Source organism: Serinus canaria, chromosome 1A (genome assembly GCF_022539315.1).
Source record: "Serinus canaria isolate serCan28SL12 chromosome 1A, serCan2020, whole genome shotgun sequence".
Taxonomy (NCBI): Eukaryota; Metazoa; Chordata; class Aves; order Passeriformes; family Fringillidae; genus Serinus; species Serinus canaria.
In genome coordinates, this window is record NC_066314.1 from 44,122,895 (window position 1) to 44,148,081 (window position 25,187).

Consider the following 25,187-nt stretch of genomic DNA (forward strand, 5'->3'; position numbering starts at 1 on the left):
TAAATTTTTTAAAACACTGGCAATTGTAAAACTGCCTGTGTGGTTTTTGGGAGAGTGGTAGAACCAACATATTGTAACAGGACCTGCAAGTATTCCCTAGAGTAAAACAGTATTTTCCACTACAGTATTTTCCTTCTTTTCGCCAGGTTCTGCTAATGCCTCTCTCCCACTGAAGAGGATTTCAGATCATGGAAAAAAAAAATAAAATTCATCCTATAATTTATTGCATTCTTCAGAAAATTCTGGTAGCTGTTCACAACAGCTGAGCACAAAGGAAGGCGTGCCATGTTGACTTAAAGCAGCTTTGACATCTCATTGCAGAGTAAAACCACAAAACTGCTGGAACAAGACAGGGATGACAGGAAAAAGATCAGCATCAGTCTCTACCTCACCTTCCTAATGTAATCTCACATCAGCACTGGGCCAACATAGTGGGTTTTTGCTTTTTTTCTGATGGCTCAAGAACAATTTCACAAATAGCAATAGAGCAAAAGAAAATATCAATAACTTCCTGAACACAACAGATGGACCACTATCCTATAAACTCTGTGACAAAATAGCTTTTTCCTACTCTTACCTATTAACTCTTGTGGCACAGAAACCTCTTGCAGTGCTCTGACTGTCCCACTGTGCTTGTTTACAGGTGTATTTATAGGGATTTTTACAGAAAATGCTTACAGGGATATTGAAGTTATGGACCTCAACTCACAGGCCTCAAATACTGACCTGATTGTACCCTAAAGCTCTCCATGTGCACAGTCTCTCCCCTCACAGCACTCATGGCTGCCACAGCTGAAGTGGTGCTTCAAACCCACCTCCACAGCCTCCAAGAAGCATTCCCAAGCATACAAAATTGATGGGTATATAGGAAGAAGGCAGCCTTTAGGGCTGCAGTGACTATTTGAAAACTGTGCTATCAAGTGTGCACTGTGCCTGCCATCACTGAACACACCTTTTCACATGGAGTGCAAGGGAAACAAAGCAAGTCTAAGATTCTACACAGCTGCAAAGAATCAATCCCTTACTTTGAAGCCCAGCTATCACAGAAACAAGACACAAATATGATAATGCGAAGTAGATGTAATTCTATTACAGAATTCCTTTTCCTCCATTCTCAAAACCTCTGCCTCTGCCATTTTTGCAACAGGCCCCATGACTTTACTTCAGAAATTCATGTGACAGCCTCAGTTATAGACCAAGACCTTCAGCTGTATGCTTCCATTTGGTGCTCCACAGTAGGGAGTACAGTCTGAATCTAAGTAATTCCTGCTGCAAAGGCCAAAATCCATTCCAGTTTGGATAACCCCTCCAAAAACAGTAATCCACTTTTACATAAAACAACAACCCTCATCTCCATGCAACCCTCACCTCAATGCAAATCCCCTGCAATGTCTTTCTTTAAAAAAACCCTGATCACAACACCCCATACCTGAAGAGAAAAGGAGACTTTTTTTTAGAATTAGAATACCTGATTTTAGCAACATTTCTTTCCCTACATTTGTAATGTAGTAGACAATACATGACAGCAATTGCTCTTTTTCTCCCCTCAGGAAAAAAAAAAAGAGTATTAAGGGCTGAAAGCCTAAATTTTTGCCATGTTATAAATCAAATCAAAACAGTATCTATTCTCCTTAACTTTCTTGAGCTGAAGAAAGGTTCTTTTCTGTGAGAAAACCATAATGATTTCATGGAAACTACAGTAGGTAGTTTATAGATTTTTCCCCCTAATGATTTACACTACAATACTTCCAGAACTCATGCCTATTTGGCTATGTTAGAATGTCAACCAAGCCAAGACTTCCTTTTTAAAACCATACAATAAAATTGCTATCTACCTTTCGTGACACCAATATTTGAAAGATTACAGAATTATATATAATAAGTCGTCTTTGCATTACAATTTTCCTTTACCTAACTCTCTAAAATATACAAAATGGAAGAAAGTAATTTAGACTACAAACCCAAATACCTGAAAGAAGGAAATTATTATGTAGTATTTGTATGTACCACCTTAATTTCTCCCAGTTTTTGCAATAATTGAAGCAACCACCTCTTGGGAAAAGCAAGCAATTGTAATTAAATGCTATACAGTAACATGAAAGGGGATTCATTAGATGTGCATGAGGAATAAGCAGAACATTTCCTAGTGGCTAAATAGAAAAACTGGAAACTAAAATTACATCAGTCTGACACAGTTGAAAAACCCAGTTAATTTAACTGAGATAAAGTTAAAAGTAAAGCAAGAACCTACCATACACCTACCAATTTAACTGCTCAAGACCAGGCAGTCTGCTCACACTCAGGCTGCCTGGCCATCTGATGGCAGCAGGACATTTGTTGTCCCGCTGTGGGAGACCCTGGTGAACAGTCAAGTCTTCACCCAGCGGAGTGCTCACCTTCTGCTCCCACAAAATGCAGAGACGACTGAAGGATGGTGGGGAGACTTGGGGGTGCAGGTAACAGCAGTTTAACAGGGAAAGCAAAAGCTGTGTGCCCCAGCAGAATGGGAAAAGGAACTGATTCACAGCTTCCTCTCAGCACGCAGGTGTCCAACGGCTTCCCGGAAAGCTGGGCTTAGCATGCATGTGGCTCAAGAAGTGCAAGACAAATGCCATAGGCACAAATGTCCTCCTTCCTCCCTCCTGCCCCAGCTTTTACTGCTGAGTGCCATGCCAGATGGCACAGAACAGCCCTTTGGCCAGCTGAGTCAGCTGTCAAGCCCAGGGGAAGCAACCTGTTTCCCTGGTGCTGCTGAGCAGCCTTTAGAGCAAGTCTGGCCTTGGTGCAGGAAGCCTGGACCTGCCCATCCCATGCAATCGCCATCTCTGCTCCCTCTCTGCTCCTGCAGCCACCCCACTGCAACCCTGCTATGGCTGCTTCACCAGCAGCAAAACCTGCTCTTCTAAACCACATGGCTTGCTGCTCTTCTGGTGTGACACCAGGCTGGAGGGCCAGCAACAGTAGGAAACAGATTTTAAAGAATTTCTAATTGTCTTAAATCTCTGTGGAATTCCATGAAGCAATGAGAGACTTTCTGGACAGAGGACTTTGTTCACACTTATTTCAATGACCAACTGAATATAATAACCTGCCAGCACTTCCCATAGAAAGAAAAAAACTAAAAAAACTTAAATCAAGGTATAAAATATCTTGTTACAATGCTGTTTAAAGAAGTCATAAGGAAACATGTAAAATTAATGGCAGGACTGAATTTTCCCTCTGCTTTTTGAGACTCTCAGCACTACAATGTACAAGCTAAATGTCCTTTTTAAACACTAATTTTGCAAACCTTCATAAATATTCTAAATTTTTTGAAGGTAGTAAATTAGAGCAACTCCCTATGTTATTTTATATATCCTTTTTTAAACATAACAGATCTGTAAGTGGTGTACAAAGACCCTCAACTCTAAGAGGGAGAATCTAGGTATATTCCTTGTAACTCTTAAGAAACAAGGGTTTACTGGAATGCAAAATCTTAGCTTTTAGGGGCAACAAAGTACTACAAGTAAAACAAATAATCTTTTAGAGATTTGAAACAATATTATTTTCTTGTATTTCACTTAAGATTTATTTTTCAAATGAGGTCGAATTTATGAAAAAAGCTTTTGTCAATCCATAGCATTTTCTAGTTAATTCTTTTATACTTAGCTTTAGGGTCAACTTGCAAGAAAATATATCAATATTCAATAAATGTGGTACTGTAAATGATCAAATGCCTACAGTTAACTGTATGTTATTTAATGAGCTATTTTTTGATCCACTTCCAGATTATACTCTGGAGAACATATTCAGCCACCATTTGATTCGTTAAGGGAACTGGAATGCTTGAGGCATTTTCCTCCTCCTTCTACAATTTAAAAACACATTTTCAACCCTCATATGCAATGCTTATTCTCAGTTTTGCTTTACTCCTGGTATTACTGGCAGAGAAATGCATTTATTTTTATAATTTGTATGAAATGAGTTTCACATTTGTCCTCCTCTGCTTCATGGCAGATAAACATGTAAGCACGTGTGACAATGACACTACTTTGTTTTCTGTGGAGATAAACGACCCTAACTTGTGTTTATCTTTGTCATCTATTTCTAATGCCAGCTACAGCAAAGAAGAGCTACACTTTGTCCAGGCTTTTCTTTCATCTGGCTGACATCCAACTGTGCTGCTGTCACTTGATGTGGAAGTTCTGTCTACCAGTGACTACGTACACTTGGGCAGAAGAAAAGGAGGCAGGAATTCCAACTTAAATTCTGCAGGTTCTGTGAGCTGAGGAATTTGACATTTAATGTAAACAAACATGTCTTCTAAATAAAAACAAACAAACAAACAAAATACAACCTTGCCCCGAAACTTGGCCTGTTTTTCACACATATAAGTAAATTCCAAAAATCCTAACTTTTTTTTTTATTACCTCTGGTCCTCTTCTGGATGGCCTAAAATACTATTGCAAACACCAGCTTCTTCACTTGCCACTCATAGTAAATCATTCACAAGGCTTTAATACTAGAATTTTGTTACCACATTCTGTTTTTCACCTCTGTCAACCTTTTCCCTAGCTACCTATCCTTTTCTCCTATTTCCATAATACAAACTTACCACCTATTCCCTTTTATAACTGCCTGACTTGACTTATTTAATACTACACAGTGTCACACTGTGACACTTTTCAGAAAGCCTCATTCCTGACTAAAAGGTAATTTTCACTCCTCTTCAGCCCTGTCAAAAAAATAAACCTATTTTTATTTGTGGAAAGAACACTGTTAACATTTTCCACTTTAAATCAGGTATCATAACAAAAAAACTTATGGATTTCGTTAATTCACCTTTTTTTTGGCCAAGATGCACTGCACACTTCAGCTAATTTCACTGAAGTTTATAAAGCTGATTCTAACTTGGGATAGACAATGTTTGAACTCTACATATTTAAACTGCTCTAAAAAGAAGCAACTTGAAACATTCAGATTTTTTTATGTGAAGTTTGTCTGTCTTCTGTCAAGTCATTCTGTCTTTGACTTACATAGCACATCTAGAAAATAAACACTAATATTTATGATGAAACAGAAAAAACATCATTAAACACAAAAAATACAAAACCAGAAACCTGCCCCAGGGAAGGCTTTGTTGAGGTCTTCCAATTCCTATTTAAACTACACTACAAAAATCAAAAACGAAAACCAGACTACTTTTATTTTTAACCTGTAACAAATGTGCCAATTTGCAGAGTGTTCCTTTCTTGCTCCAACATTAAGTCTCTCTTGTACCTACTTGACTACTAGTGCTGCTAATCTTTGAACTGATAGGCCACTTCAGACTGCTACCACACTCACAACTGCAACTGCAGCAAGAGAAGGAAGATTTGTCAGAAAAACTTGAAGGGAAAACCCTGATAAACATCAGCCTCAGTTCACTCTTACTGAATGTTTCATTTAGCAAACCCAACAGCTGAGTATCTCCAAAGCCAGTATTTCACAGCCCGTGGCGAGATGTTTCCACAGCTTTTGTAGAAAGGGCTAGGTGTAAGAAAGTCTCATAAATAGTCCTTCCAAAGGAACTATTAATCCACTGATACAAGGTTAGGAGCCAAGGGGAGTAGGAAGATGTCAGTGGATGACACAAACTATGCTGCCAAGCGACATCATTACACACCTTATAATTCTTATTGCTCTGGCAATTCTGTTTATTGGTGAGCTACATTTCCAGAACAACCATTACTTAAGGTATGCACTTACTATATGGCAGCAGACAACTTGATGGTCACCTCTCCCTTAAATTTTAGTTTATCTTTTAAGAGTTGATTCTGCTAAATTCCGTCCATGAAATTCTGCTACAGCCTCACAAAGAAAAGAGAATTGTTCTTCTAAGTCTACAGACATCAGCCTGACGACCCAAACAATCCACCATGGATCAAATGAAAATGCCCCTGTGTAAGCATGGGTCTGAACTGGCCTTCTCACCAGCTTTAGGGAGCACCAGTGAGACATCTCAGCTGCAACCATGGGCTGTTCACTAGTAACTCATTGTGCTTTTGTTCACTGGAGAATGCTTAATGACATCAAAAATACTGCATCATATAACCCTCTGTGCAACACAATTCAGCTTCATTACATGCTTACTGTAGAAGAACCTCCAAAACCAACCAAATTTTTACACTATTCTTTCCTTGTATATTTTAACAAAGAATGTGTACTATGTGCTACCTCATGATACACAAAGCAAACAAATTAATTTTAAGACATTAGGTGCCAGTAAGAATTTAAACATTCTAATACACAACTTTTAAGCATGTACTTACTGTATCATTTTAGTACCAGATACCATGTGGAGTTTTTTTCTGAAGGTTGTGTTATCAAATTTCAGTGCATTTTTGTCAAATGACAGTTAGCACAGCTGAAACCAACTGGATCCTCTACAGAATTATAACATACAACAAGACTGCTAGAGGCAAAAATAAATACAAAAAAAAAAAAAAAAAAAAAACAAAAAACCAACCCTAAACCAGAGAACATATTTGTAAAAAATTATTATTTGTATTATTTGGTTACAGCTCTGTAGACCTTCAAGGTCTCTAAGAAAAACACCAGCATGCACATGCACCAAAAGAAACCTATAGCATCCTTGCAGCACACTGTTTTAATACCTTTATAAATAGGCTTCAATTAGTGTAACCAAAGACTATTTTAACAGCTGGGATGAGTTATCTATACTGGTCTTCCTTATATGTATATAAAGCCATCATTCCCCCACACAATTGACAGATTTAGCTATTATTTCATTATGATGCATAAAGTGAATTTTTTCTGTGTTAGCAGCATGATTTATATCCGAATATTAAATTTTTCCTTTATACTTGAATGTTGTTATTGTTACAATTTTACTGAAAACATGAAATCACAATTTTTCAACTACTTTTCTGCTAAATGTGAGGAAAGGGTCATCAAAGAACCTCTTCTGTTAGCAACAATAATGAAAATACAATCTATAAAGGATCACTGCTAGATCTCACACCACAAATCTGTGCTGGTTTTCAGCAAGTCTGCTGAAATGCAGAACAACTTAAGAAAGCATCTGAGTACTGAATCAAGGGGCTTTTTAAACATTTGGGACAGAATTGACCCTAAATACTATGGAATTCATTAATCAATTAAATCAAAAGGTTTTTTTCAAATATGCTAAATGAGTACAGAAAGCACTTTCAAGGACTTTATCATGTGACTGAGCCCACAGGCCAGTTCAGACTCAGAAGAAATACCACTGACCACAGACAATGCATGTTCTCTGCCTCCTGTCCAACATAAACACAGCCTGTCAGATTGGATTTTGACATGCCAGGCAAAGACAAGGAGCCAAGCCTCATCTGTGAAATATCAATATTTCAAATTCTAGGGTTAAATCTCTGCTTTGGGACTAGATGTCACATTTTCCAAACACATCTACTCTCATCAATCAACAAAGCAAAGACTTTACTGCCAGTAGTTGAAGAATGTTATTGCCATTACCTACGGTAGCTATGGCTCTCAAATTAGCATATTAAATAAATATGAATAATATAAAAATTAAAAACATAGAAACAAGTATTGCAAGCAGATATCTTTGTTTTTATTTACTTTAGCACCATGAAAAACTTAGGAAATGTGCTAAGCATCTTTTCAGTAGTATTTGCAACAATTAGTATTTTTGAAGGCACATAATTAGAATTACAGGCCAATAGGTTTATTTAAGCAGGCAAAAATATGAATTCTGAACACTTTCTTTTTCAAAATACTTTTAGTGAGAATTTTATTTTCATGGATATGCTGGTTAGGCTACCAACTAGCTGAAAAAACCTGCTCTTTCATACATTTAAAAAAAAAAAGCACAGGCTATTATTTTATTTACTTCATCTCTCCCATTAGTTTTAAAGAGAAAGCTTTAAACTCTGCAGCACAAATACAGTGCTCACAAACTGCATTCCAGAAGCTTCTATTCACATCCAATGAAACCAAACAAAACAAATACATGTGTCAGAAAACCAGTTTTGAAAAATATGAGAAAGGAGAAATGAAAATCAAATGTGAGACATTAACTTTCCTTCCAGCAAGTATATAAATACACATGAAATTTGTGACAGATTATACCAGAAACACTTGAAAATTCTTCTTCTGTTTTTTTTTTTTTTTTGGTTGGTTTTTTGCTTTGGTTTTGGTTTGGTTTTATTTTTTGTTTGTTTGTTTTGGTTATTATTTTATTGCATCAGAAAGCTTGTCACAAAGTGAACTTAGAGAATATAGGGAAGAATGTTAAAAATAATAACAACTATGAAGATATCATATCTGATTTTGTTTGCCTTCTAAATTGCCACCTATCAAGATACCAGTCCATAGCATTAGCCTCAATATAAACCCTGCTCAAATTCAGGGTCTATGGCTGGGTGACTCAGCAGGAGGTGCTGGGCAGGAACAGAAGATAATAAAGCAAGCTCTGCCTCAGTTACTACTACACCTTCCTGATTTCTAAACATGGATTTCTGTATGTTTTCATCAGTTTCTGTAATATAGTAACAAGAGAAACTGCCCTGAAAGGAAAAAAGGTATTGTAGGTTACCAGCTTGTAAGAAAAACAAGGCCAAGAGGAAGAAAAAAGAGAAACAGAACACACCACTGCAAAAACACAAACTTAGATCTTTAAAACAGTTCTGTGTAATATTAATTACTAATACTAGCATTTACATTATTAACAACGCTTTAAGTACCAAAAGGTAAGTCCCATGAAAAAAGTGGCTAATTAAAAACAAACCAACATCTTGAATAAGAAAATGGGAAATCTGACCTTCCTGGACTAAAGTGTGGCTGGAGTACAGAGTATGAAACTGCACCCCATTACTGACTTTTCATTTGATGCATTTCTGTGATTATAAGAGATGTGTTTTATAGATGACTGAAGACATCCAATGTAATACTAGACTACTCCTAAATGGAATCCAGGACAGCAAAACACAAAACCAAAAAAGCATAAATTCCATCGTTATAGAAAGAACATTGCCTAACGCAGTAACTTTTCTAAAGGAGTATTTATAAGTGGAACACAAGAACTTTAGCACCAGAATGACAAAGGTTCTCAACAGAAGGGCAAAAAAGTGCTAACTGCTGATAACAAAGGCAGTTACCTTTTAAAAAGCCTAGTAAAAGGCATGTTGAAGTCATCTGTTACCTAAGCTGAAATTCTTTTACTTGCTGTAGTGACAGTGTTCTGCAGCAGAAATGAGTCTGCCAATCAAAGGAGGTCCATCAGCTTAATCAAAACCACACTAGTAATTTAGAATATTCACTTGGGTTTTTAGAAGGGAGCTTCTGAAATCACCAAGGGTCATGGAAATGTGAAAGTGGGAGTTTATAAAAGGGGTAATGCATTTTCTAGTGTAACCTTGAAAAAAGTTGAGAAAAACAATGCAAGCATGACTGAATAGAGGTAGTGCAGTGACCACTGAAAATCAAAAGAAGTCTTGATTGTATTCAGCTACATTTTTTTTTTCTGTCTAGTACTGAAATCTTCTGGTAGGTGATCATGTGCTTAGATTCATAGAAGTGACAATCAGAAGAAAAGCTATTGCTTTCTCAGGAATCAGAGAGAAGCAAGTTGGACAAAACCCAGTAAATATGGCACAGACAGTTCTGCAGCTGCCAAAGAGGGGAAGGAAGTGGGAAGGAAGAAACTTTGCTCAGAGGAGGCCACAAGTAGTAATGCCTGCTTGGTATACAAGGAAGCCACCTGGATGGCAAGATACCTAGGGCTGAATGCTCAGGCTATCTTGGATAAAGCGGCTTCCTCCTTCCAAAACTAATGGCAGAAGAAAATACTGTACTGCCCGTGACCAAAAGCCTGGGTCAGTATTGCACCCAGCCTGCTGTTCAAGCTTTTAAACAATTGAACTGGAGCATTTCAAGCATTTAAACAATTGAACTGGAGCTGAGAGTGCCTTATTTGCACATGAGAATGAGAACCTACAAACCACATTCTAATCTGAAGCCTATGATCAAATTCTTAACAGTTTTATCAGCTGAAATATCAATTAATTTTGTGTATTTTTCTTAGGAGAAGGTACGCTTGCCTAGGTGGACCAACAGCATGTTGAGTTACTCAGGCTGTGTGTCAAGACCCCCTAAGCAGTTATACCCTGGTAAACAGGGAAGTTCAAAAAAACCTTATTTTTCATCTATATTCTTACTTTTGGAAGGTGACCATCACAACACACACCTGCCCACAGCAGCAATTTGTAGCCTTCGTATTTCCTTCTGTTCAGTTACAAGTACTAACCGTGCAGCTAATCCTCTCAGGGGAGAATGATCCCCTATCGCAGTGTGGTAGGAGCAGTCTGATCTGGAACACACTTCTGTCACTAATGTGACAGTCAGATGGATAAGAACTGCTTCTCAGGATAAAATATCTGGGAAACAGGCTGGTGAACAGTGGGTTATGGCCCTCCGCCAGTTCACATGCTAAGACAGCTAACAGACCTTGGACTTCTGGGAAAAGGAAACAGATGTTTCAATTTGCACAGACTGTTTTTCCTTATTTTTTATCCACCACAGCTCTTAATGATGCACTCACTGTCCACTGCATGGGCACAGGGCCCCCAGTGAACACTTACAACTTATAACATGAATTTATATTAATGCATTACTTCTTTATTTATATTAATGCATTATTTCTTTTCTAGCAAAATCAAACTGAAAATGCTTTAAGCTATAGTTCCATGATCTGGAGAAATGTTTCTCACCACTTGATGAAAACACCTGCACTTAAGATAGATATATACGTGTAGAAATTCTTAAGCTGTATCACTGACACTTCAAAAAATTATTCCATCGATTTTGTTTGATAAATAATTTTACTGACTTAGTACATAATCATACATATTTTGCTCCAGAAATTAAGTAGAAGACATTTTAATTAAAACCTAATAGCTGTTTGAAGCCAAACTCTTCACACAATAGATGCTCACACCTACTGTCAGCATGGTTCCTGCCTGAACGAGTGGCAGGAAGGAGAAAGAAAAAGAAAAAGCAGCTGCTTTACCAACAATTTGTAGCCTGTGGATTATAAGCAAAATAAACTTTATCTAGGCAACACAATGAGACTCTGGTATTTTCTCTTTGTCTTCTAAGCACATGATAACAAAGAACAATCATTAAAAAAAAAAACCAATCTCGAACCACAACTGCAGCTTTGTAGAATTCAGAAGCCACCACATTATCACCTCCCTGTCATGCTGGCCTAAATTATAACTGATGGGGGAATGGGGGGTGGATACACCAGACTGAAAGCTGGTACTTCCACAGCTGCTACTGTGCATGGGAAGTTTTCACCCCAGCAGACTTTTCACAGCAGAGCACGGTTTTTCTCATTGCACTATCACCAGTTAATATTCAAAATGTTTCATACTTAGGTTGCATTGCAGTATGATGACTTCCTATCTAAAGCAGGACAATTTAAGGTTATGAAATTTCCACTTTCAATTACTATGGAGATTCTGCTTAACAAACATGTTCTTAATTTCTCTCTCCAGTATTTTGTATCTCTCTAAATGAGAATTTTGGAAAGATCAAGTTTTACTTCCCAACAGAATCTTTCATTTATTCTGCAGCAGAGAATATGTCTGCTCTTTGAAAACATTTTATTTGTGGCTGTGCAATATTTAGGATGAGCAGTGCAGTGGGGATGGGCACTAAAAATCAGAATGTGTATTCTAATTGACAAAATGTATCAGGAATAATAATTTTTTTGCCTTTTTTTTTTTTTTTTTGCGAATTAGCTCTTTGAGTACAGTATGATTTTTTTTAGCAAGCTTTTAATAAAACCTGGTTGAGTTGCTAATTTTCAGAATTCTAGAGGAAGTTCAAGCTGAGGATAAAAAATTTGGTTATATATACAAAACTGTAACTAAAAAGGATGTGTCAAGTTGTTTCAACTTCACCTGATTAGCTACCTTCAAAACGAATTAGGACTTCTGTCAATTCAGCAGAAAGAGCCAAACATATATAACCAAGAAATTATGTACAAAACCACTATAAATACAGCAAACATTGGTGAAACTAAACACAAGAAATGACACAGCCATAGCACGACAGGCACATTAATCTTAGTGAGGAGGAACAAGGAATATTGCTGTATCACACTATCCAACTGTGTATGTTTAATCAAACACCTTCTACAATGGATTTCAGCTGGGGCTAATGACTTCAGCAGACTACAGCAAAAACATTCTGTCACTAATGTACTAATGTACATGTACTAATTTACTCCAACCTGTAATGTACAGCATACAGCTATAACATCCTAAATGCCTATAAAGGCTAACCAATGTCTAGAGACAACAGATCGCCCCCAGCCACCAAAATAAAACTGAAATAATAGAAACCTACTTCACAACACAGATTGCTTCTTTTTCTTTATGTAATCACATTGCTACTACTGAATCAGCCAGCTCCACAGCACAAATCCCACAAAGCATAAGGCACAACTCTTTACAAGAGGAAAGAAGCCTTGCTTTGGTTCCCCCAAAGGTCAAGGAAGCAACTGATCCAATTCCACAAGGAGCAAAATGAGTAAAACTGGGTCTTCTGTGGATTTACACCTTGCAACTGAACTCATATATGGATTTTGTGGTTTTTAACTAGCAGTGGATACATTAGCAATGTCTCCCAATGAAAGTTTTTTTCACAGAAATTATTAGAGAATTAGAATCTGAGATTTCTACCCATCTGTCAAAACTGACAGAGAATGACCCATGGGATAAAGAGAAGGAGGAAAATACAGGCAGAAAATGTAATCACTTAAAGCCTTTTTACTTAGGAAATGAGAAAGTTGACTGAAAAGATTATCATTAGAAAGGTATTTTAACCAAAGCTATGAGATTGTTGCATTTTACTCCCGCTGGAATGCACAAACAGGTACAAGTCCAACCTAATCTGCCAAGTACTTCTAAAAAGCAATCCAAAGTCAACCAAAACCATCTCTTATTCTTAAAATTCAGAACTGAGACTGTTTGCACACATCAGCATAGAATCTTACAGGAACAGTCATAAATACTATGGTGATTTGAGGGCAACATTACAATTCTCACAGAATATACATTAATAGATGCCAAAAAACCGTTTGTTCTCTTGTTGACTGAGCAAGCCAATGAAGAAATAATGCTAATTTCAACAGTCAGAAGCAAGTATTTGGAATTTGGAGGAAAGTGAGAAAATTAGCATTGCATAAACAAAACTTAAAAGCTTTCCAAAGCCTCTTAAACAGTAATATTAGAATTGTTTTAAAATTGAAGAGGCAAATGAAAAGATGCTCTTATTTGAAAAAAAAAAAAAAAACCTTCTGAAAAATTACACAGGAATTTCCTGACTTTTACTATTCCCGAGATCTTTACTAATTTCTTTTGGAGTTCTTGAATGCAAGAAGACTTGATGGATTTCCATTTCAGTTTGTTAATTTCATTATGAATCATTAATTTCTCTTTTTCTTTCCTGTTCTAAATATGCATTTCAAAATGGAGAAGGAACAGACAATGAACAAAAAGTATATAATCCTTTTAAGTAATTTCCTCGATTTTTAGTTTCTCCAGCATACATTCTAATAAGCAGGTTTTCACAATGACTTTTTTCCCTAATTTAAGTATCCTGCTTAAACCAGTAAAACCCACCTTTGTTTTCCCAAGTAAACTTCAGCAAGCAAAGCCAGAACAACAAACGTCTTAGATCAAATAATACAGAAATTTAAGAATTTGAATACAAAACTTCCCAGGTGCAAGAAACTATTTAAATAACTAATACAACTAATTCACACATTTTTAAAATCATGTTTTCACTATATGTTTGAAGCCTTGGAATTCCAAGTGTAACATAACGCCTGACAAATAAAAATTTTTTGGCATGGACACTCTACTGTAACTTATCCAAATCAGTTTCTCAATCCAGTATTTGATATGAACCTTGAATGAAGATTCAAAATCTTGCAGCTATGCTTATTGCTATTGTATATTAAAAAGAGCAACTACAAAATTCTACATGCTTCTGTAACAAAGACATCATTATAAATGCAACTTTTATACACTCTAGAAAAAGGGAAGTGTTCTGTTTTAGTTCACCAAGGGAAATGACAACAAAGCAAGCACAAGGGTGGCTAGTATTCATAATGAGACCAATAAATAAAGGAAATTATGTGCACAGTTATTCATAAGGTACTTTTCCTCCTTTTGTTTACCATCCTGTAAAGTTCCGTTCATGAAAAAAAACAGGAAGAGAGGAAAAGGCTGAAGCAGTCAAGACCATCGCTGCTGCTGTACCATTACTTTTGCAAAGACTAGAAAAACAGTGCTAAGTAAAAATGTCTAAACCATGTATCTTCTTGAATACATTCAGGGGCTTGCACACAATGCAACAAAAAGCTATTCAAATGCTGCACTTCAGAAATTCCTCCCAAAAATTCAGGTTTCAAAACATATTTAGGTTTTCAAAATTAACAGCTCATAAACAGTGCAGGATAACCATCGTTCTGTGTGACAAATGGAGACAAATTTAAATAGTGTGAAAATAATGCTCTCTGCATGAAATATATGGAAGAATGGTTGGTTAAAGTTAATTGAAAAGACAACCAGTTACAACAAATAATTAAAGCAACCCCCAACTCTCTTGTCAATTGAAATGACCCTCATATGAAAAGTGAATTACCTCCATTGAGATTCGTCGGTGTATCCGGTTTCTGAGACAAACTCCTGTGGGAGACTGAACTTCATCAGATGACGTTCCAGAAGCTTGGTCACTTTCCCCATCTGACCCCATTTTCAAATTTTCATGAACAATATCTTAAAAATAATCCAAATAATTGAAAACAGTTAAACAGCAATGCCTCAAATAGCTCTTTTGTACAGATGGAAAAGAACTGAATCCTTACTGTGCACTGAGTTACACAGCAGAGTCAAAGACTCATCACAGCCATGGCAGTCTTGATACATACTTTTTATGACTCAGTAATAACCACAAAACGAACAGGATTACTTTACAAGAATTCTATGCAAACTTACTTGAACTGCAGCAAAACTCCATTTTCCAAAATGAAAGACAGACATTCCAATCCCAGTTGTAATTCCAAAAAGCCAAATCCCCCTGCCAGCTTCCGTACCTAAAATCCCTCAGTACCCCTTCTCTTTTAGCTGCTCTTGTATATACAATGTTGCTGAGAATAATTAACATTGTCAAATCAGATTACCCTAATGCTGGTAACCTAAATGTATCTTCAGAAAGCTTTAAAGTCCTGCCAAGAGGTATAGTAGTATTTTCAGAAATGGCAAATACAGAAGTTTCAAACAGAAAATCCCCTGGCATCCATGTGTGAAGTCAGGGCATATATTATAACTGTCTATATCAAGGTCCACAACATACAAGTGCATTCAGTAGAAGACTTGACTGTTAAGAGCCATTAAGTGAAATTTGTGACCTTACGGAGGAATTTACCTAACTGCTTGAGTTATGTGATGCTGGACCTTCATGACAACGGAAATTGTTAATTTTTGCACAATCCTTAAGATTCCTGCACATAAAAGCTTATGCATATTGTATGTACACGTACATATATACATTGCTTTTAAGAACCAAAGGATTTTTCCGACTTTGGAGACAAACACTGTAGTGAAGAAAGTCAAGGCAGTGTCATTACAGCATTAAGAGCCAAATGATTTGCAAAAGGACACATGGGAAAGTGGTCATACAAGTAATTCACTATGAGTAATGCTCCATCATCAACTTCAAAATACCTGAACTCCAAAATTGCTCCAGAAATTAAATACCTATACATATAAAGTACGTGCTTTAACTGCTGTCTCCTGATCCTTGTTAGAAATCATTATCTTATACAAGGTGTAAAAGAACCTGAGGAACAACCAAAAATCCCAGAACTCTAACCCTGAAAAATTACAGTATTAGCTAAAGACACAGAGATCAATTCAGCCTTACCACCAACACAACTGGAAGTATTTAACATTTGCAAAGCAGTACAGCAAATTAAAAAAGCCCCCAAAAACAAAAAGAGAAGCTGCAAGTTCTACCACCATCAACAAGCAAGAAAATTTCATTTTCTGGGGAAAAAAAGCACCATTAGGGCTATGTTTCATTATCTGCACATCTTCTAAAATATTTGTCTAGCTTGGCTCACACAGAATCATGCACATTTCAAAGGAACAAATTCTTCCTCAGTACAAACAATTTCCTTTTATGGAAAACAGAATGGATATAAAAAGAAAGATTAATTTGTAAGTTATTAGCAACACATTTTAACTCAGAATATTGTAATTAAATACAAACAAAGCATGCATCTCATGTACAAAGCAAATTTTCCTGCAGTGATGCAGATTTAGATTGGCTTTCTATTAAAAATCCACACTGAATCAGAATTTTCCCTGCAAGTCATGCTCAGATTTGGACTAAATTAAAAAAAAAAGAAAAAAAAAATTAACCTGCACTCCTTATATAATGAGCAATCTTCTGATTTCAAGCAAGCTAAATACTTATCAGTGCTTCTAAAAGCATGGCAATTTGAACCACAGGAAAACAGTTTCCAAAAGTGGGTCCTAAAGATCAGCCAGTTTTAAAGCTAAGCAGAAAAAAAAAGTGACTCTTTTTTGCTAAGTCTCTAAGAAATGTCTTCTCTGTAGTGACTTGACAGCTATCTTTTTAAAAATCCCTAAAAAACTGTGGAAAATTAATTTTATTAATATAAAAGCATTACTGAAAACACTACTTGCAGCAAAGCTGTTATGCCAGCACTGTTGTATCTGGTATAATAGCACACTCAGCATATAGTTTCTTTAATAAAAACCCTCTTTTAAAATACTTTTCTGAGAGGTCACGTAATCCAATTTAGCAATTACAGCTCTTTAGATTTTGTTAGTAAAATGAAGTATAACAGATACTGACAACTGTTCCCCAATCTATTTATCCTTATGTTAAAACAAGCCCATTGGTTGGGAACCAAAGTCTACTTTCTTTATGGAGGCTAGGCCAGGCACAGTTATCTCAGCAATTTCACAAAAGAAAAACTGACAAAAGTAAGGCAGAACTGCGTTTTAAGCCATGGTGCAATTACACAATTTCTTTTTTAGAGAGACTGATACTTTAAATAAAGTAATTATGGGACTCATACTGTCATGTTTTTCACATGTAATTCATGAAAGCATTTGTATTATGAATTTACTAGTAAAAAAGAAATGCAGTACTTAGAACTACATAGAGCACCCTAGTTGACAAAGATAATTCTCCTTCTACTAAGAAGATCACCTATGTAATAACACACAACTAAGCACTCTTTCAGAACTAGCACCACAAACCCATATACTTGGGACAGAAAATGTAGCTGCAAGGAGATTCTGTTCTTTGTAAACTGGGAATGTGAAGAGGCTCTGTACAATTCAAGTCTAAAAATGCAGTATCTCAGACTTATATAAGATGATGATTTGAATACCACTGTGATATGATTAATTCTGGTAGGTCTGGATAAGCTACATACCCAGCACCAAGAAGGTTTATGCAGGATACTGGCTGGAGCAAGCAAAAATGTATCATTAAGCACATGCATTTCCAATGGGCTAAATACCCAACTGCTCCTATCTATCTCTAAGGGTTTGCAGATGTTTTAATTATTTTCTAAACAGATATAATTTTAAGCTTTTTAAAAATAACTTGACTGTGCTGTCATCTGATATAAATGCATCCTTTTATTTGATTCAATTAAAAAGGCATTAGTAGAGCCTTATGTTCATTATTTTAATGGCATAAACCCCAGACTAAGGCATTAACCCAGACATTTTAATCATTTTTACACAGGTGCACAATGATGCTTAAATAAGCAATGATGAAAACCACAAAAATATTTCCCTAATTTCCTAAGCCTTTCTACAGACAAGTTTACCTGCATGAAAGTTTGCTTGCAGAGTCTTCAAAGGTTTTAATCATTCAATAATGTATTGAATTGATTTCACTGCAATACCAAGCCATTCTCTTACATAGATTATTTATTTTAATGTACTCCACATATCTTACTAAATATCCAGAATGGCCATGTAATGAGAAGCTAGGTGTAGATGACTACAATATAACAGGGAAACTACAGGAGTACATTTAAAGGAAAAGGCTGTCCTCATTTCTGCTGTGAGGAACACACCAAGAAGAAATTAATACAGGGAACCTGTGGTGCAGCAAATGAGAACTCCTCCAAGTGAGCCATAATCAAAGTCACTAATTAGTACTGAGTAAGACTGCATGATCTTGCCAACTTACTTCAAATTATTACAAAAATAATCATGTGACTTGCATAACAGATTCCTTCCACAGTGCACTTTCCCAAAGCTTACTTTTCTATGAAGTGGCTACACTGTACTATTCATTTCAGTGATAATATAATTCAAATTGAGGAAGACCATAGTGAGAAATTGCCTTTGTCATTACCATTACTGAACTATGAATGCTGTATGGAAACATCATTCCTTTCAAATAGTATTTATGACAATGAAACAAAACTTCTCCATAACTGTATTGACACAACTGGCAAAAGCAAGGATTAACTCTCTCCTGACTGTTACTGCCGTTCTCCAGCAAGGCCAGCTTCAGTTAGCTCTGCACATTCCAGGAGCCTCTTCAGAGGTGATGTTAATATAAATATGGAACAAAGACAGCTGGATTCCTTCTGCATTTAGCCAGGTCAGGTTCAAAAAAAGTTTATTACCTCTGGCTTCATCATGGACTGCAGCAGCTAAATGTTTCCAGAGGTACAAGACTGTAGAAGCTGTACAGATATAAGTGAACTAAAAAAATCTATCAACTAAACCCTCATTCAGTAGTTTCACAATCTGGTCTGGAAATCCCTTCTATTATTTAAAATCATCCTGGTAACTGAATACTGTATTTAAAAATTGCTAAATTTTTTTTTAAAAAGGTATAGCTCATAAATTTTTTCCTTACACAGCATTTTACAAAACATAAAGTTAGCAGAGAATTTCCAAGTAGAAATTATTTTTAAAGTATTTTGTCATTTTACACATTATCACTACTGCAGAAACTCAAGTTCAATGCTCAGAAAGCAAACAAAACTCCAAAATCCTCCTGGGGTTCTCAGTCAATTTTTATAGTGATAGCCTCATTCAAACTCAGGCAGCAGGAAGATGCACTTGTGGTAGGTCTCAATTTAATCTGATTTTCTTAAACAAAAGAACCATCCTTTACCTCCCATGATTTTGTATTTCAAGGATATCTTTCTGATACCACTTTTCTACCTACCAAATAGAGGCAAAACTGTAAAGGAAAGAGGGTAGATGAAGAAAGCAAAGTCTCATGCAGTGTAGCATATTTGACTAATTTGTTTCTGATGTCATTAGCCCAACAGGGAAAACCTCAGCTTCCTGATGAGTAATAACCATTCTCATATGGCAGGAACAAAAGAAAGAAAGATGTGAAAAAGGAGCAGAAAGAGGAATTATGACTGCATTTACCTGTACTTCTGTTTTTTACCACTAGATAACATGCACAAGTAGCATGTATTTCCATCAAATAAGGAGTTTCAAAAAAGGCATTATCATATCCAAAGCAAAAAGATGTGATTAACACAGACATACTGAGCAACCAGGCCCAGAGGAAAGTATCCCAGCCCATGGCAGAGAGGTTGGAACTAGGTGATCCTTTGAGGTCTCTTCCAACCCAAACCATTCTGGGATTCCATGATACACTCTGTATATACATCTATTTCATACTACTTAAAGAATTAGAAATTGTTGTTAAGGGCAACACCAGTGAGAGAGTACAGGCACCTCTGTACTCAAACACATCTTTGCTGCTCCTGTACTTTGTTTACGTATATCTAGTTTAACAAATAATCCATAAAGACTACATATTCAGGTTAAACACAGATTTCTCCAACTACACAATTTTTTTTTAAACTCTCTCTTCCTGGTAGATTCTTTGCAACTTAACTAAAGCTTGGTTTGGCAAAAATGAAAGAGCAAATACTGTAAACAGGACTTGAGTGAAATCAGAAATTGATACAGTAGTCCAATTACACACACTAAAACCCGTTTTTCTTGTGTGATAGCAACAGCTGCTAGAGTAAAGTCAAAAGGATATACAACTTTTTTCAGCTGGAATGGTAACTCAAGCAGTAAAAAGGGATTTTTTTTGAATATGATGAGTGGTATTACACCAGAGGAGAATATAAGTGGTTTGACTACTATCTTGAAAATTCATAGCTTAACCTCAAAGATCAGTTTATCACACTTCTAAAGGAGGGCATGAGATTGAAAAAATATAAAAAACTCTAATTAAGCTGTGGTTTGCTCTCATTTTCTAGTATCAATTAATTAAGCATAATTTAAAATAATGTAAAAGCAGGATAAAACATTAATGGTGACTGGAGGCAGCAACATGACAATTTACTTGAAGAAAAAATATTTCATAACTTATTTGCTTCACAGAAGCACAAATATAGCTCAGGACCACAACAAAAAGATAATTATAGTTGAGTTGCCTGAATTTGTCACTGAAAAAAACCATTTTTTTCTCTAGAATAATGAGATGTAATACAGCAGTTCTTTTAAAATTCCACATAGAGGATGATTATCCTTTGGTTTTTTTATAGTACGTCTATTGTACTTGCCAGTGCTTAACTGAGGTGGATACATGGATTCCTTTCAAAGTATTAAAAAAGAATATTTTGTTCCTTTTGTAACTTTTAAAGTTGTAAAAAATTCATGGGTGTTTTCTGTGTGCTCTTCTAATTGCTTTCTTCCAGAAAATCTTAACAGACATTCAGTGCCTTAAGAACAAATTTCTCGAACTCCAAAAAAAAATTACTGTATACTGAGAGATTTATTAAAGCAGTAAGAGTATCTGTACCTCTTGCTATGAATCAATGCCAACATTATTTTTCACAGAAAAATCATTTGAAACAAAAAATGCAGGAAATTACCTAATCTGCTGCCATTTCTGGGCATTGCCATGAAAGAGCCGAGGCTGCCCCCTATGACGCTGTGTGGTCTCCGTAAAGGGGGCTTCTTGAAAGATCCCGTGTACTGGTGGAGAAATGAGTGCATGCTGTGAGACGTTGGAGGCCTGCCATTCTTCACAATAGGTTCTACAGTTCACAAGGATCAAAATATTCATTGCCACAAGTAAGGAGGATTGTCAGGAACATGCCAGAAGAAAAAAAAAGAAAGAAGAAAATGAGTTAGTAAACAGGAAATCACCAGTCTGGTAAAATTATCTTTCATGCTAACAGCAGACCACCATACTATGGCCATTTCTCTATTGACAAACAAGTACAAAACATGGCTTTAAGTGTTATCCAAACTTAATTTTACTAAATCCTGTCACTCTGCTGCTGGACGACTAAATGCCCTGAATATACAGTCTTAGAATGTCAATAAAATCAGAACACTGTAATTATTTTCTTCTGTCTTACTGCAAAATGCTTCATCTTTACTTTTAAACAGGACAGCTGTTAGATCAACTATGATGAGCAAATTCAACTGTAAGCCTTAGAAAATATTCTCCCTCTCAAAATTCTTGTGGGTCACTAATACCAAAGCCTTGTCATTGCAGATCTTTAGAAGTAACCATACCTGTCTATACCTCCTAGAGCTGTCATGCCATAATTAAGGTTATTAACTTACAGGGTATCAAAAAAATTAAGCATTTGATTTTTTATTTTGGCTTTCTACTGGTTTGTGTTTCAGATGGTTCACAGAGTTTTTTAAAAAAAGTTATTATGACTGATAAGCACTTTCTAAAAGAATGAAGAGCTAGAAATTTTTAAATCACATTTACAAGTGTGAGCAGTATTTGGGTATTCATGTTTCCTCAGCAACCTGACTCCTCACACATGGAGCAGCCCTCAAGGATAGACATACTCCTAGAAGCAGGATAACTCTGAAAACATAAGGGTTTTTTTTACCCCCAAAAGAAGCAGAACAGATGCCCGCTTGCATTGACTGTCATGACAGTGGACTTAGCAGAGCCACCAATGAAGTAATTCATACAAGAAAATAAAGATGAAATACTCTCACTTCAGAAAACAAGATCACAGTCATCTGGCAGCTACAAGCAAGCACTCTCCCTATACTAGGAATAAGAACAGAAGCTAAGCCCTAAGAACAGTTGAGATTCAAGTAATTTTGTTTTTCCATTATTTGATTCTTACTATCATTACAGATTCATGTTTGGTATGATTCAGAAGACAGAAAAGGCAGCAACCACACACTGAGTAACCCCAGTGTGTTTCTGAATGGAGCAGCACCCACTGAAGCCACTGCTCCCAGGGTGTGCTCAGAGCTTCACTCATGCCTCTTGGGACAGGGAGCAGTCTGGGATGCTATTTCATCACTCCACCTTATATACCCACACCCAGGGGTCCCAAAATCTTGGTTTCCCTTGCAAAAAAGGGGAGTAAAAATAATATAGCTAGGAGAACATATATAAAGCAGAATTTCAGTATTAAAGGAAAGGAACAGCAACAAATGCCTAATAACCTAAGGAAAACAGGATCCTGAAGGGAACACCCTCTTCCCCCACATATACAAAAATTTTCTAGATTATTATGATTATTCTGAAGCAGAGACAGAAGTACACAGACAGAATTACCCAAGGACAGGTCAATGACCCTAAGAAATAATTATGCAAGGAATTTTTGCATATAAACATGAAAAACAGTGAGACAAAAAAAACCAAAAAACAGTAACTCATCTCCTGCAGGGAAAAAAATAAAACCCCTGGGGAAAAAAATATGCTGCTAACCAAAACCAGAAAGGACCTGTCAGCACTGTTACAAACCTGCCTGCATCCTTTGATTAGCATCCTTCATAAACACAGCGTTGGAGTGGGTGAATATGAGGAAAAATACACCATACATCTGTGTATATGTTTGTAAAGTATGGCCAGGGTGTTCAAACCTCTGCATGTCTCTGTCCCAAATGCTCATTTCTGTTCTAATCGTTTGCATCACCCTTTTGACTTAAGAGTGGTACCAGTTTCCTTGTTGCATGCCTTTAACAGCAGATTTATCCTAGGGCAGCAGGTAGCAAATTCCTCATCAATTTTTAACAGAATCTATTACTACTTCTACATGACAGGACACAGGTTCACATTCAGCACAACTACTGCTTTTGATAAGTTAACATTTGCTTTTTGCTTTCCAATTTTCTTGCTAATTTGATTTGGATTAGATTAAGTTTCTAGTCTAAACACCTCAAACTGAGTTTACATGCAGTGGTGAACAAACGAATGGTACCTTGTATGTTATGGCTTTTGTCTACTTGTGCTAAAAGCAATCTACCTTCATGAACTGTGCAGTATGCAAAAGAGGCCAGCATTTATGAATATATTCAATGTCTGTGTAGAGATTGAGTTTTATGTTCATTACTAATGTGACAGTGTGATGCACAGAGATGATTGAAAAAATCTGGTTTTCCTCACTGGTAAATCTGTATGTATTTTACAGTCCAAAACAAAATTCCTAAAATATCCTAACATATGCAAAGTTCAGCTCAAATACAGGGATAAATACAGATCACATTAATAAATAAGTTTATATAAAAATGAAAGATTAATGGTTGATATGGTAAGATCCAATTATACAGAAATAACTTCTGTCATCATAGGCAACTATTACCTTCCTTAACTGTCCTAAGTACGGTACTAAATTGTGGAGCCCATTATAAAACTTTGCAACAATAATTCAGGTCAAGTAGTAGGAGAGGCATAACTACTGGCAGACAATGAAGTGGAGGTTACAGAAACATTCATGTGACACTGAACTTCTGACTAAGACAGGTATTAATACTACTTGTTTATAAGCGGGGGTTTAAAATCCTGATAATGTTAATTTACAAAAAGGAGGGATTGTACAGCATATGATGGTATAACACACAGCCTTATGTTTTGGAAAGTATATCTGTTATAAACAATTCAATGTGCATTGCTGTATGCTAGGAGCTTCTGAAGAAAGTTGCATGAATTCTGCATTAGGTTACCTCCTCCCTGCAAATGTGACAGTAACAGCCAAGATCTGGAGCAAATATTGAAAATGATCTAGCAAACCTTCACTGGAAATTAATTTACAAGACTGTTTATTACAGTTTTCATATATTTATAAGATAAAAGAGTTTTAAAAAGTGCTTTTAAAAAACTACTCAACTCCCTCTCTCTCCAAAGACTCACAAGTACTTCTTTTGAAGTTACAATTTCATTCAATTCATATCCATTTTTTCCCAAATTATTAATATGTTGAATGACTATATTTAAAGTACAACACGGCAGTTTTAGGATGCAGGTTTAGTGAACTGTCTGGCCTTGAATAAAATGCATCTAAACTGTACAAGTTATATGCCTTTGCCACATATATCTCTAAAATCTGCTTCTTATAATTTTACTTCTGTGATTATAGATTTGATTAGTCTTTAAAAAATGTTTCCCCTGTATAAAACTCATAAACATACCTTACTTTAGTGTCACTGTACTTGGTAAATATAACTCAGTAACCACATGCTGCTGTTGGTTTAATACTCAGATACAGGCTAAATGAATGATGGAAATTAAATGTGAGTAAAAAAACACTTAAAAATTCACTGTGCAAGTGTGTGGATTTACTGCATTCTGAGATCATGCACAAATCTGGTATTCCTCTCTCACGTAGATTACAACAGCAGAAGCATGACACAACCTACAGACTCATTGAAGGGCTGAAGAGGGCACCTGGCAATGTGCTGCATCCACCACCTCCTTCAGCACAAGAGTGAAAACGACAGCCATGGCAGGTTGCACACTGCACACAAATGATTCTTCTGTGGAAACTCCATGCCACAGGATGCTAGAACTACCCAAACTTTCAAGAGTCAAAGGGAGACTGAACAAGCAATCTGCTCAGGGTTACTAACCACACAGAGCCTTGCCTAGTTCAGTAAGTCTCTGAGCTAGAAACTGATACAGTACACTGGGGAAATGATGCTGTACTTAGTACTTGTCCTCAAATGTCATCCTCAGAGACTGGAGAACAGACAGGCAGAACTCTGGCTGTCCTTACAGCACAAGGCTTCTGCAGCACCTGAGCACTTCACTTGTGTTGGCTGTTGCTGGCACAACCATTCCAGTAAGGGTCTTATTAACCATTTATCTCCAGCTCTCTT

At 36.4% G+C, this 25,187-nt stretch overlaps 1 protein-coding gene across 2 annotated transcripts in view; it reads right to left on the reverse strand.

Moving 5' to 3' along the window:
• The window catches only part of CDK17 (cyclin dependent kinase 17), a 91,457-nt gene that overhangs the window by 20,216 nt on the left and 46,054 nt on the right, over nt 1-25,187 (reverse strand). For both annotated transcript variants that reach the window (XM_018910085.3, XM_009086648.4), the window contains 2 exons: nt 20,978-21,142; nt 14,701-14,834 (listed from right to left, as the gene is read on the reverse strand). In XM_018910085.3, coding sequence (XP_018765630.1) covers nt 14,701-14,834; nt 20,978-21,142 — 299 coding nt within the window. The remainder of the gene's footprint in view (nt 1-14,700; nt 14,835-20,977; nt 21,143-25,187) is intronic.